We start from the raw sequence: 15,063 nt of genomic DNA on the forward strand, positions 1-15,063 counted from the left end.
ATGCAGCAAACATCATCATGTGGAAGAAAAACGAATACATGGAAACAGTCATGCAATCAGCAAGGGAGAACTACAAGAAATAGAAGTGAAACTACTAACAAGAATCTGTAAAAAGCAATGTTGCAAAAATCGCGCCTAAGCGCTAGGCGTCATTGCGCCGCCGCGAAGAAGGCCGTAATCGGCCATCTCCGTGGCCGGCCGGCTAGGCGGTCAAGGCGGCGCCTAGACCGCCTAGCCGGCCGAACCCCGGTTTATTTTATTATTATTATTTTTTTTTGGGTTAATCGCCAAAACGACGTCGTTTTGGCGATTAACCCAAAAAAAATGCGATTCGAATCGCGATTCTACTTCACTGAAGACTAGAAACGGAGAAACCCTTGCAGCCTTGCTATTCAGACCTCCGGCCTCCGCAGTCCGCACACCCACGCACACGATCGCCGCACACCGCTCCCGCCTCCGCCTACCGCCGTACGCCGCCACACAGCGCCACACAGCCTCCCACAGTCCCACTCCAGGTAAGCCTAAAGCCCTATTTAAGTATTTTACATTTTTACTGTTTTAATATTTAATTCTTTATAATTTATAATTTTATATAGTTATATACTTATATGGTTATATAGTTATATAGTTATATATTTATATAATTAATAATTTTCAATTGCTATATTGCTATTCAATTGCTATATTGCTAATTTGCTATTCAATTGCTATATGCCTATATTGTTATTCAATTGCTAATTTACTAATTTTCTAATCAATTGCTATATGCCTATATTGCTATTCAATTGCTAATTTGCTATTCAATTGCTATATGTCTATATTGTTATTGAATTGCTAATTTGCTAAGTATTAAGTATTATACTATTAATCTATTATTAATTAGGAAATGGAATTGGAAAGTGATGATATTTCTCAACCACCAAATCAAACTCAAAGTGTTGGATCTTCTCAACCATCTACAACGTCAACTACAATAAAAAGAAAGTCCAATGATGTAGGTTGGGACTATGGGGTACTTAATGATCCTACTAAGTCATCAGACAAGATTAAATGTCTATTGTGCAAGAAAGTAATGTCTGGTGGGGTTTATCGGATCAAAGAGCATATTGCCGGTATTTCAGGGAATGTTAGCAAATGCCCCATAGCTTCAAAAGAAGATCAAATAAAATCTAGAGATGCTCTCATTATGGCGAAGAACAAAGAAAAGAACAAGAGAGCTGAAGAACTTAATATAAGAGCGGAGGTAAACATTGGTTCGCATGAGAGTTTGAGTAATACGCCTACAAATAGTATTGATGTTGATGAGTTGCAAGAGTCTGAACAAATGAGGCCACCTCGTCCAATTGGCCCTATGGATAAGTTTGCTAACCAAATCAATCCTGAAATTTCTTTGAGTTCAAGAAGGGGCCCGGCGCAACAACGTATAATTGAGGCATTTGACAAGGAGAGGGTGAATCGAGTGAAAGAGTACATATGTAGATGGGCGTATGAAGCAGCTGTTCCATTTCATGTTCTTGAGAAAGATAGCTTCAAGTTGATGATTGAAGCTGCTGGTCAATTCGGTCCGGGAGTGCAGACACCAAATAGATATGAACTGAGTGAAACATATTTGAATAAAGAGGTTGATCGCGTCAAGGACAGTTTGAAGGAACATGAGGCGTTGTGGAAACAAAATGGCTGCTCAATTATGACTGACGCATGGACAGATAGGAAGAGAAGAAGCGTCATGAACTTGTGTGTAAATTCAAGATTAGGCACTGTTTTTTTTTTTATCTTCTAAAGAATGTTCAAGTGAGGCACACACAAGTCAGTTTATATTTGAATATGTGGAGCATGGGATTGAACAAGTTGGAGAGAACAATGTTGTACAAATTGTCACAGATAATGCCATAAACAACATGGGAGCGGCTAAATTGTTGAAGGAGAAGAGGCCACGACTATTTTGGACATGTTGTGCAACTCATTCCATCAATCTAATGCTTGAAAGCATTGCAGGTACCTTTCAATCTTTAAATCTTTATTCTTATTTCTTTAATCTTTATTCTTTAACTTTAAATCTTCTAATTGTTCATACTTCATACTTGAATCCTTTGCAGGTTTACCCCGGTTCAAAAAAGTTCTTGATCAAGCAAAGAGCTTAACTATCTTTATCTATGCACACCACAAAACATTGACAATGATGAGAACCTATACAAAGAAACGTGACATAATTAGGCCAGGTGTGACTAGGTTTGCTTCTGCATTTTTAATTTTGCAGAGTTTACTTGCTAAGAAAATTGAATTAAGGGCTATGTTAACAAGCAATGAATGGGAGGAATGTAAGTTTGCCAACACAGTTAAAGGGAAAGCTTCCTATGTTACTGTCTTGAATACTTCATTTTGGCAAGGGGTTACATTATGCTTGAATGTTTTTTGCACCGTTGGTGAAGGTGCTTCGTATTGTTGATCAAGATAAGAAACCTTCAATGGGATTTGTTTATGGTGAGTTTATGCAAGCCAAAGAGGACATTAAGAAGGCATTCAATGAAGTGGTAAGAAACTATGAGCCTATTATTAAGATAGTCGAAGAAAAGATGAGTAATAGGCTAGATTCTCCTCTTCATTTGATGGCTTTCATGTTGAATCCTTATTATCATTTTAAGGATCCTCGACTTCATTTGGATGTTAATGTTTCTCTTGGATGTATTGAGTTTCTTGAAACATATTACCATGACGGTATAGAAATGCAAAACAAGGTATTGAATGATGAATTTCCCATTTACAAGAGGAAATATGGTGTATTTGGGAAGACACTTGCGGTCAAAGGATGTGAGACAAATAATGAGCGATATGATCCGGGTAAATGAGTTACATACTAGTTTTGAATTTTAAGTTAAAATTTTATATATTTTGATTTTTTATACTTAATATTGTTTATACAATTTTGATGTAGCAATGTGGTGGTCAACTTATGGTGGGACAACTCCAAACTTGCAAATAATTGCGATAAAAATTCTATCTCTTACTTCAATTTCATCGGGTTGTGAAAGGAATTGGAGTACATTTGAAGGGGTTAGTTAAATACTTAAATATTTACTTAGTTATTTACTTCTTTTCTATTTTAGTATTGTATTTTTGATGGATTGATGGAATGATATATTTGACATTTGTTTTGTATATTTGTAGATACATACAAAAAAAAGAAATAGGTTGGAATCTAATCGCCTAAACAATCTAGTCTTTGTGCAATTCAATGCAAACTTGATGAACAAAATGAAAAAAGAGCAAAATGTTGAAATATTACTTGCTAGTGATGCAACCTTCGCACAAGATTGGATTGTTGAGGATGAAGTTGAGGTTGTTGGTGAAGATGAAGTGGCTACTAATGAGGAAGGTGATGACGCATTAAGACCACGACGGAGTTCTAGATTGAAGGAGCTTGAAGAAGAGAACTTTGAATCCGAAAGTGAAGAAGAAGAAGAAGTGGTGGTTGAGTTTGAAGATGATGAAAATCAAGTGATAGATGGGAAAGTGGAAGAACAACACCCTGAAAGTTGAATACTTGCATTTGAATATTTGATATGTTGTTAGTGTTTAATTGTCATGTACTTTGTGTCTTTGTTTGAAATTTGATGACTTGAACTCTTGAAGTATGAATGTATGAACTATGGTCTATGAACTATTTTAAATTTGATGACTTGAAGTATGAATGTATGAACTATGAAGTGTGTAGTATGAAACTATGAATGTATGATTGTATGATTTGTATCAAATTATTCAAATATCAATGATTCAATATTTCAATATATGAATGTATGAACGATGAAGTTTGGACTATGGAGTTGTGGACTAATAGAGTAATAGGAGTATAGGAATATGGAATATGGATTAAATGAATAAATGAATAAAAATAATTAACTTATTTAACTATAGTACATTAGTTCTATACTATATTACTATACATTATATAATTTACACTTTTAAATAGTTTTAACTTTTAAGTTTTAACCATTTTAGATATATAGGTATTAAAATTTTACAATTTTTTAATTTTTTTTTTTAAAAAAAATTCAAAAAATCGGCGGCGCCTAGGGGGTGCCTAGCGTGTTTTGCAAACTTGGTAAAAAGCAGTTCTGCTAATCCAAACTCAGGGTTACTTGTATTTTTGGTTCAATTTTTGGAAGTTTCAGTTGATAAACAATTATCAGAAATTTGTATATGCTCCTTTTGGTAATCCAATCTAATGTTTACTTGTATTCTATATTTTTCATATTCCCCAATATAGTTTTGTGCATAATCAATGCATATACTACACAAACTATGAACTATTAAAAAATGTACATTATCATATGAAGTAATACACATAACCTATATAATTAATACACATAAACTTTCAAACAGTGCACATACTACTAAAAAAAGTCTAACAAATATTTTGTTTCTGCTAATATATACAATCAAACATCCTACTGAATGTAATCCATGTACATAATACACATAGGACCAAACATATCATTTCCCTATACTGATAACTGCAAATCTAAAAAAGAAATGTACATAAATATATAAAAGTAATTAACACAAATAAAAATATACATAATCATATGAAGTAATGCACATAAAGTATATAATGAATACACATAAAGTATATAATGAATACACATAAACTTTTAAAACAGCACATATCATAATAAATGTATATTTTATTACAGCTGAGTTATGTGATTTAACATCATTCTGTACGTGATACATATAACTACGATGATTAACACTTACATATGCTTTAATTATCCTCCATCCTTGACATTGTGCTAACGTGACAAAAACTAGAACCTCCGGAACTTGGGTGGACAAGATATCCATCGCCTGCAATATTTAAAATATCATCCTCAACTTGAGACTGAACAGCAGATTTTATTTTGGAAGCAACCATATTTGCAAGATGCTTCCGTCCCCTTGCTTTGTTATATTTCTTTGAAATAACGCTGCTCACCCTCCTATTCCGCAACCCTTTCGTCCGCCTAGTAGATGGATCCTTTATAACACCACTTGTCGATCCTATGTCACAATCTTCAAATAAACTGCCACCACATTCAGCTTCAAGTCTTCTCTTTGCATCTGCAATTGCTTCTTCACAGATCTTCCGTCCTTCGATATTTTCCTGACTGTAAACAGCAAGCCTCTGAAATTTCCTAATGATTTCTAATAACCAAACAGAAGATGCACCATTACCACTATCAACTCTAGACATTATATCAACATTATCAATTTCAACAACTTTTTTAGTCCACCTCTTCAAAATATACTTCTCGGGGACTTCAGAAACACAATGCACATTTAGAATGCGTAAACAATGACAACACAAAATCCCCAATTCAGTAAACAACTTGCAACTACATCCAATGTCCATTTGTCTACTGTTAAAGATCACTTCATGCCTAATAATATCAACATCAGGCCTCCAAACATGATACTTATACACACCATCTTCCAACATCACACACTCTTGATAGCATGATCCACCTTTCAAAAATTGTTCTTCAAACAGATATATATCTCAATTGTATAAATTTCCCTAGCATGCAACAGAATCTTAACATTATCCATCACCATTGTGGGTACCCCTTGTGAACACCGAACATCTTCCCCATTCTCTCTACTTCTCCACTCTGATATGACCCCAACAAATGAGTTATAAAAATCACACAAACCAGATGTCTTGGACAACCATCTAGAAATAGAGTGATTTGTGGTCTCACTTCTTTGAGAAGATAAAATCCCACCCGAAAAATAATCTTTATTAAATGCAGGACACCATTTTTCTCTACACCCATACAACTTTTCAATCTAATGATTATTGTGACATTTATATGTTGTAACCATCCTGAAATAACATGTCATAGATATATTAAAGTAAACCTACAAGCATGTCAGGATATCACATACAGAACATACTAATGTACATAATCTTATACATGAATACACATAAACTATCAAATAGATACACATAAACTTGATCCAAAAAAATTAATTCTGTATTATATATAATATAATCTACAAATATTCATTCAATGATAATCCAATATAAACTAATAATAAAAACAAAAAAAAAAAAATTTAACGAAGCATACATTAGACACGTACCTTGTCCAGTAAAATTCAAACTCTGCCTCTTTATCCGTATACTTCAACAAGCAATTGAATATATCTAGGAAATCTTTTTGATTTCTTAACCCTTTAATGTGCTTCTTTGAGTTCTTGCCAATATGCCATATACATAGCCGATGTCGTGAACTTGGAAAAACTTGAACAATTGCAGCAGCCATATCAGCACATTGATCAGTCATTATGCTTTGTGGACTTTTGTAATCCATAGATCTCAAAAATGTCTTAAACAACCATACAAATGACTCAATCTTCTCATTCATCAAAAAACCGCATCCAAACATAACATTCATGCAATGGTGATTCATGCCAACAAAAGGTCCACAAATCATGTCATATTTGTTAGTACGATATGCTGTATCGTGAACTAACAAGTCCCCAAACAAATCATAATCTCTCCGCATTCGTCCATCCCTCCAAAAAAAACTACACAACCTTGACTCCAAATCCACCTCAAAATCAAAGTAAAAATCCCTTTCACTTGACTGCCTCCGTTTGAATATTTCAATCAATGTGTTTGAATCGGTACCATCCAATCTGTTCAATGCATCGGTACATAGAGAGTTATATGCATCCCTACTTGTAAACCCAACAAGTGGTGATCCCCCTGATTGTGTTTTAAGGAATCTTACACCATCTGCAACAGACACACCACTGCTCTTCAAATCAGTAAGATAGGATATATGATTCCTAGACACCATCCTATGTGACCTTAGAAGGTAACTCTTGCTTGGTGGAACCAATTCATGATTATGCAACTTCTCATGCTTCGAAACAATCCACATCCCATTCTCATGTAAATTGAATTGGACATATGCACCACAACTTGTACGACCAGCAATTTTAGAATAACACCCTTTTCCTGTACTCTTTTTAAATCCATCCTTCGAACAATGGAACATCTTCGTCTTCATTATTTTTGTAGCAGAAGTATATCTTTGCTTACCCCTCCTCACACTAAAACCTACTCTAAAAGCATAATCATTATACATGTCATATGCTTCATCAACCTAACACAATGACATCCCTACCAAATCCTGATCAGCTGCAAATCACATACAGTTTAACTACCCATACTGTTAATGTACATAATCCATAACTACAATACACATAAACATAGGGCACAATACACATAATCATAAAAATACATAAAACCTATATCCCATACTGTTAATGTACATAATCCATAACTACAATACACATACACATATGGCACAATACACATAATCATAAAAACGAACAAATCAAACCATATAATACACGTAAAACCTCCCTGAATCAACATCTTCAAATCAAACCATACTAAAATCCAAAATAACCACAATCAAACAGGAATTCTATATCAATTTTTATATAATTCAACGGCAAGTTCAATATATTCATCATACATCAAATAAAAATACAAAATAAAATCTTAAAAATCAAATATTAATACCTGGATTAGCATCCTCTGTATCTACCACTCCAACAGGATCAGTTGTATGCTCTGTCTCCGCCACATCCTGCTGAGTAATCGAATCATACATGGATTACATCCAACAATTGCAGAATACGGCGCAAATCGAACAATCAGACGACAGCATCTCTTTAGAGCCCCTCTCTCACTTCCCTCTTCTTACCATTTGACGGCGTTAACAAAATAATAAAAAAAAGTCCGTTACGTAATAATTCCATACGGCTTCGTTTTGATGCTGGGCGCACATAGCGTTATACGCCGGAGTGTATGGTATAAAATGCCCTATTTGAGTCTTCAGTTCCTTGGTTATAGGCAGCTAGAGCCGTCAAAATGGGCTTAGCCCGCCGGGCTTTTCAGCCCCGCCCGCCAAAAGGGCGGGGTGGGCTCATGTTTTTGAAGCCCGTTTTAAAAACGGGCTTTTCTGCCCGCCCCGCCTAGCCCGCGAGCTTGGCGGGGCGGGCTGGCGGGCTAGCCCGCCTTTTTTATTTATTTATTTATTTATAGTTTATATATATATCCTCACAATCCTCTATAATATACTTGTCCTCATTTGAATACACATCTATCTATATATATATATATATATATATATATATATATATATATATATATATATATATATATATATATATATATATATATATATATATATAATAATAATAATAATAATAATAATAATAATAATATAAATAATAGTGTCCGTTATTCGGTGATCGCGGTTATTACACCTTCATAACTGATAAATAGCCGAGTAATTATAATTTTTTTGTCTTATAACCGTTAACCAAAATTATCGGTTTTTCAGTAATTATACTTACCCCTATTGGTGTCATTGTTGTCATGTTGTGATGAACGAATTTATGTTATTTTCTTATGAATAAGTGTTTTAAGTATATAGCAATTAAGTTATTAACATAGTCACATTTGAGTTTAGATTTTAGAGACACATCATACATGATAAAAAAAAAAAAAAAAAAAGAGGCGGGCTTTGGCTGGGGCCCGCGGGCCTAAGGCGGGGCGGGGCGGGCTGCCCTTACCTAGGCCCGTATTCTTGGTGGGCTTTTTAGCCCGCCCCGCCAAAAGGCGGGCTTTGGCGGGCTTCGCCCCGCCAGCCCGCTTTGACAGCTCTATAGGCAGCATTTTTTTTAATTTTTTTTTAATAACATAACACGTCGGTTTTTAACAAACAACCGACGTGATATGTTAATTTTTTTAAAAAAAAAACTAAATAGATATAACATTGGTTATTTCGTAATAACCGACGCTGTATATTTTTTTCTTTTAAAAAAATAATTATACAACGTCGGTTATTTGGTAATAACAAACGTTGTAAGGTTTATTAATTAAATAAAAAAAATATACAATGTCGGTTATTTATTTAGCCGACATCGTATGTTTTCTATACAACGTCGTCTACATCAACGTCGCTTTTTAACCGACGTTAAAGGCCCTAAATAGCCAACGTTAATGGCCTTTTGTACACTAGTGAATGCACTCTTAACAAAATATTCTCCATGCGATTCGCCTCTACAAAACCAAGAATTATCAACATGTGTGGTATAAGGTCAGTATCTCTAGGATTAAAAATATCCCCTATGAGATCATTATCCTAGCATATCGAATCAATGCCAAAAAGAGAATCCACGGTTGGACTACCCAAGTAACTCGCCTCTGGTGTAGAAATTCAAGGATTATGTACATTCAGAAGCCAAGGATCCCCCCAAACCCGTATCGATTTGCCATCCCCGACCCTCATTCGAGCACCCTCCCTTACCAAAACCCCTGCAACTCCCTAATGCTAGCCCATACAAAAGAAGGACTAGATCCCAACCCCGCCTCCGAGAAAGAACAATTAGGAAAATATTTAGCCTTAAAAACCTTTGTAACCAACGCATTTGGATTAGATAGAACTTCCACTCCTGCTTCCCCAACATAGCTAAATTCATTTCTCGCACCAATCGAAACCCCATACCCCCATAACACTTTGGCTTACACAAGTCTCCCCACATACTCCACCGAATGCCCTTTCTTCCTCATTGCTCACATCCCCACCAAAAAGAATTCATTAGGCACTCAATCTCTACACTAAGGGTTTTCGGAATAAGAAACACATTCATTGCGTAGTTTGGAATGCTTTACAAAACCATTTTCAAAAACACCTCTCGCCCTGCCCTAGATAAGAAACGGTTACCCCAATGCCTAATCCTAGCACGTACCTTGTCTCGAACAAAGCCCAAAACCTCCCTTTTCTTTTGACCCACTAAACTAGGCAGCCTAAGGTATTTCCCGTGACCCTACTGTTCATGAACGCTAAGCACTTCACAAACAGCCGCCTTGTCCTCCCTGCTCATAGATTTCCCAAACACGATTAAGGTTTTTCCAAAGTTAACTAGCTGGCCATTCACCCCCCGATAAACCCCTAAAATCTCTCCTAAAATACTAGCCTCCAAATTATTTGCCCGAAAATAGAACAAATAATCATGTGCAAAAAAGATGTGAGAGATAGGAGGGGCATTTCTACACACACAGACCCCATGTAAACCACAAGTCACCTCACGAGCCCGAATCAAAGCACTTAAACTCTCAAACACTATGATAAAAAGACACGGAGACAAAGGATAACCCTGACGCAAGCCCCTTGTAGGAACCATGACACCACCCGCTTTTTCACTTCTTAATAAGTGCGGTTGCAGATCAAGCGTGGTCAAAAGATTGAAGTTGTGTGTGATTGGGATTGTTATGGATAGATGGTAAAACGGGGAGTTAGAACCATCCCGAGTATCGTTCCCTCGACGAATGACAACCGTGAAGTTGGGCTTGAGAAAAGGTAAGGTAGATTGGATACTTGAAGGCTCACTTCGAGAAAGTAAGTTGACGTTGTTGGTTTGAAAGGCAATTAGAAATGTTATTGAAACGGAGAAAGGTAGATCGAGGAATAGGAATTTACTCAGAGAGAGAAATATGGGTAGGATTGGGTTTCGATTGTGTTGTGTGATTGGTCAATCCCGCAAGGGGAGTCTTGTGGTGATTTGATTGTGTGCTACTAGTCAAGAGAAGTGGATGGCTAGTGCGATAGCCGATTCGGTCTAACGCCACCCGTAGGAACTCTTGCCTCTGTAAACACAAAAAATATCGAAATTGTATATATTCACAAAATCTGTTTACAGTGTGTGTTATTCAAAATGCAGGTACAAAATCTCCGTGCAGTCCTCTGATTCTTCACTAACGTTATCTAGTGAAGTGCCTCTGGGATTCAAATAGCGTAGCCTCCGGGATTCAAGTGGTGCGTGCCTCCGGGATTCAAAATGGCGTATCTTTCGGGATTCAAGTGGCACGTGCCTCCGGGATTCAAATGGCATATCTTCCGGGATTTAAGTGGCGTGATCTTCAATAGCAAGCAAACGTCAAGTTTCAAGCCAATCAACTCTGCAAAGCTTCAAAGTACCTGCAATGGCTTCAAAATCAAAGCGGCTTCAAATCTTCAAATGCCTTCAAAAGACTTCAAGATCTTCGAGACAAACAACTTGTTCTCAATGTATTTAAGGTGTAACACCCCCTAATTTCCATACTGAATTAAGCCTTAAACATGCAGATAACTAACCAAAACATCAAACACAGCGAAAGACTGACAAGGCTTATATACATTGGAAATGAAAAGGGTGCTATGGCACGCTTACCCAGAGGTGAACGCACAGGCTAAACATCTGCATAATCCACAATCTAAAATCCATACATAACCAAAGTACTAAAGTCTATCATTGACACACAGGCCATAACTACTCAAACATGGGAACTACACTAGCAGGTTCTAGACCGCCCTCACGTCTACACATCACCTGAAAGAAACACATAAAAGATGGGACGACGCCCGGTTAGCGAATAATGCTGGTAGTCCACCAATAAATGTGAAATATCATGCATAGATAGGTTATACGTTCGTAAAATCATTTGCAAAATGGAATATATATATATATATATATATATATATATATATATATATATATATATATATATATATATATATATATATATATATATATATAAGTTCAAAACCAAGAGCAGAAGTCAACACAAGACTCAATGCACTCACAACAAGAATACGGGAACACATACCAAGACCACAAGAAGTAAGAACAACTCACAAGAACGGCTCAAGGCATAATCTACCATCACACAGTAGATTAACGCCCGACATGCATAACACAAGAGAAAGGACACAACCATTGGCAACACATTACCTATGTGACAACACATGTCACAAATAGAAGAATACACAACCACGGCTACACAAGCCTTCGTGACATCACTCATCACGAATTGATATGCCTTCCTTATGCCCGGTTCCAACCATATGTCTACCCCCAACCTTATATCTAGTTCCAACCTTTACCTCCAGGACCCCTGTACACCAAGTCCAACCTTATTCCCCCGGGAACCGTCGTTCCCCCTCCAACAGTCCCTCCAACAAAACTACTGATTTCATAGTGCACGAGGGTACCGATCACACACGGCAACACATGCCCTGGATAACAAATGTTATCCCAGAAATAAACATGTGAACCTTACACAAAGGTCACAAACTCTATAATCACGTCATGGCTACCACGAGGACCACTGCCGTACCTTGGTGATTAAGGCCCCATAAACCGAAATCGTGCAATCCAGGTACAGCCACACACACCACGCCTCAACAGGAATCAATCAACGGATCACAACGAAGATATGAAACCATACTCAATCAAGGATTGGATCACAGTCCAACAACAACGATGAATAACACAAGTCATCATCAACAATAGGAAGGTACAAACAACACACACGCTAGCATTTAAACACCGAACTATCATGCTCATCAAACGGGTAAACCAAACGTAGTTCCGAAGAACACACAAGACTCATCACGGTTCAACGAATCAGAATGTTGAACACTTAGCACGATTCACGACACCAAAACCTACATAGATTCCTACCATATAGTTCTAGACATACGAAACATTAAGAAGACGCTCAAATAGTTCCACAAAAGAACATCGGGAAGTCAAAAACACCAAATACCGAGTCAAAAGAATCACGGGTAACAAATCCCCCAATATCCACATCATGTTCCCCGCGGGTGGGCCCAAGGGTAGACCCCCACCCGTGGTGTAACACCCCGAAATTTTTGAACTTTTAAAACTTATTTAATAAAGGTAAATCCTCATTAAATCCCGAAATCAAACATAAGAGTATGGGGTGCTATGCCACACCTGAGCTAGAGAACTCAGGTGCACAGGCTAACTAACTAAAATCGTCAAAGTAATGTCAATACATAAGCATGGCGCTCAGGCCGAAAGGGAAGCTAACTACTCTACGCTTCGGATCTCTAGCGCGCTTCGGGATCTACTCATCTGTGCCTGAAAGCCAAATATATCTGTTCAGCGAGAGATGCTGGTAACCCACTCTAACGCGTTGAAATATAATATAGGTATATATATAGATATAGATATAGGAAAATCATTTTGAAACAGGAAGATATATACTTAGGGGACTCTAGCTTTGAAACCAGGAATAAACTCAGTAAATAGGGACAAACACATTAATCAATGATAAACAGTTAAGTAGAGTTAACATCATAAGGAATACGCATCTAAGGTCACAGATCACTTTTCAATTCATACACATCATCATCCAAACATCATTCATATCACATGATCATTAATGGCGCCACGGGACCAATCGCATGCCCCGAACATGAGGGTTAATGCATATAGCATTAACACGTTCCCGCAGCACCCTACCTCATACCGCGGCAGATCGCAGACGAACTCAACGTCAGACCACAATCCTACACACCACTGACGCGCACAGTCGGTGGACTGTGATCCCCTTTACAAGGGGGGACATATGACCTTACAGACCGTTGACGCGCACAGTCGGTGGACCGTAGCGGATCAAACCCTACACACCGCTGAGGGACTCAGTCGATGGGCGAAGATCCTCGGAGACTACGACCCTACACACCGCTGTCCCATCACTCGATGGATCGCAGCCAGCCGTAGCCCTACACACCGCCTGATTACTCAGGTCGGTGGACTACAGCCTTCCTCGGCTTATTGGCCCTACACACCACCTGGTGCGTCCAGGTCGGTGGGTCATAGCACCAAGGCCCATGTGGACTGCAGCCCAAAAAGTGAATCAATTCGGAACAATCCTTTAGCCAACTTCTGAACCTCAGCTCAGGAACAATCCATTCGGCCTTCAGCCAATTTCCGAACCGTAGCTCGGGAACACCCAATTTGGTCTTAACCAAAATGAGGGATCATGCATCACATAACACATAGCAGCACGTAGTAGCAAATTGGGAGGGGAAGACATTTAAATAAACTTACGTGTGATCATTCACATACTAGGAATAGTCCTAAGGGGTTCATACAACTTCCACCTAGGTCAACGGGTTAACGATTCAACTAGCATGCAATTCCTAAGACTCTTCTACCATACAAATGCTACCCGAAACATCAAACTAGACTCAAACACGACAAACGGGATCCGTTGGGACACTATGGGGGAGCGGGGAACATCAAACGGGGGAGCCGAAGACCCCAGGGGGGGGGGTACGAACCAGTGGGTAGCCGGTGGGTGGGGGTCACCCGCTGGCTGCCCGCCGGAGATCATCGCCCAGGCAGCGGGTTGCCGGCGGGCAGGCAGCTGCCCGGTGGCTGCCCGCTGCCTGGCGGTGATCTTCGGGCAGCGGGTAGGTGGCGGGTTCCCCTACCCCCACCTACCCCCCACTGACTCTTTTATCAAAAATTCGTCCCGGGATCCGTTGTGGAACCCGAAACCATGCATAGACACTTTTAAATGCAATTAACGACACCACGTAGGCAATTAATAGATCAAAAGCAAGAATCACGTAGAACTCATCCTATTACGACTTCTAAACATAAACAACACCCGAACATGCGAATTCCCACCCAATTATATATCAAGAACATCACAACACAAATTCCCAATCCAACCTAGGGCTCTAATCCCACCCAAACCATAAAAACCATATTTTATCAAGAAATATCAAGATTCGTCAAGAATCATCACAACAATATCAAGAACCTCTTTTCAACATCAAGATCATCAAGATTATCAAGAATACACATAAATCATCTTATCAATCATCAAGAATATATCACAAATAGCATAGAGGAATTCATCAAGACACAAGCATATAGAAGGAGGCCAAGGAAGGAGATTATAGCGAAGAAAATAGGTTTTGTTGAGACATGGGTTACCTCTTAGCCTTAATTAATTTCCTTGGCTATGAAGGGTCTTTCTTTAAGATTTCTTCTTTCTTGATTTCTCCTAAGGGAATTCTTGGAACTTCTTGTGTGGTGAGAGATTATTGTGGTGTGAGTTCTAGGTGCCTCCTATGTCCCTATTTATATAATTAAGAGTCCTAATTAGGGTCTAAGTGGCATGGGTTTGCTAAT

At 38.1% G+C, this 15,063-nt stretch overlaps 1 protein-coding gene across 1 annotated transcript; it reads left to right on the top strand.

The window, feature by feature from the left end:
- Positions 1-886: 886 nt before the first annotated feature.
- On the top strand, positions 887-2,446 carry LOC109176742. The gene is made up of 3 exons (XM_019326135.1): positions 887-1,640; positions 1,783-1,995; positions 2,097-2,446. The coding sequence occupies exons 1-3, from the start codon at positions 887-889 to the stop codon at positions 2,444-2,446; spliced, it is 1,317 nt and encodes a 438-aa protein (XP_019181680.1).
- The last annotated feature ends 12,617 nt before the right edge of the window (positions 2,447-15,063 follow it).

Source organism: Ipomoea nil, unplaced genomic scaffold (genome assembly GCF_001879475.1).
Source record: "Ipomoea nil cultivar Tokyo-kokei standard unplaced genomic scaffold, Asagao_1.1 scaffold0755, whole genome shotgun sequence".
NCBI lineage: Eukaryota > Viridiplantae > Streptophyta > Magnoliopsida > Solanales > Convolvulaceae > Ipomoea > Ipomoea nil.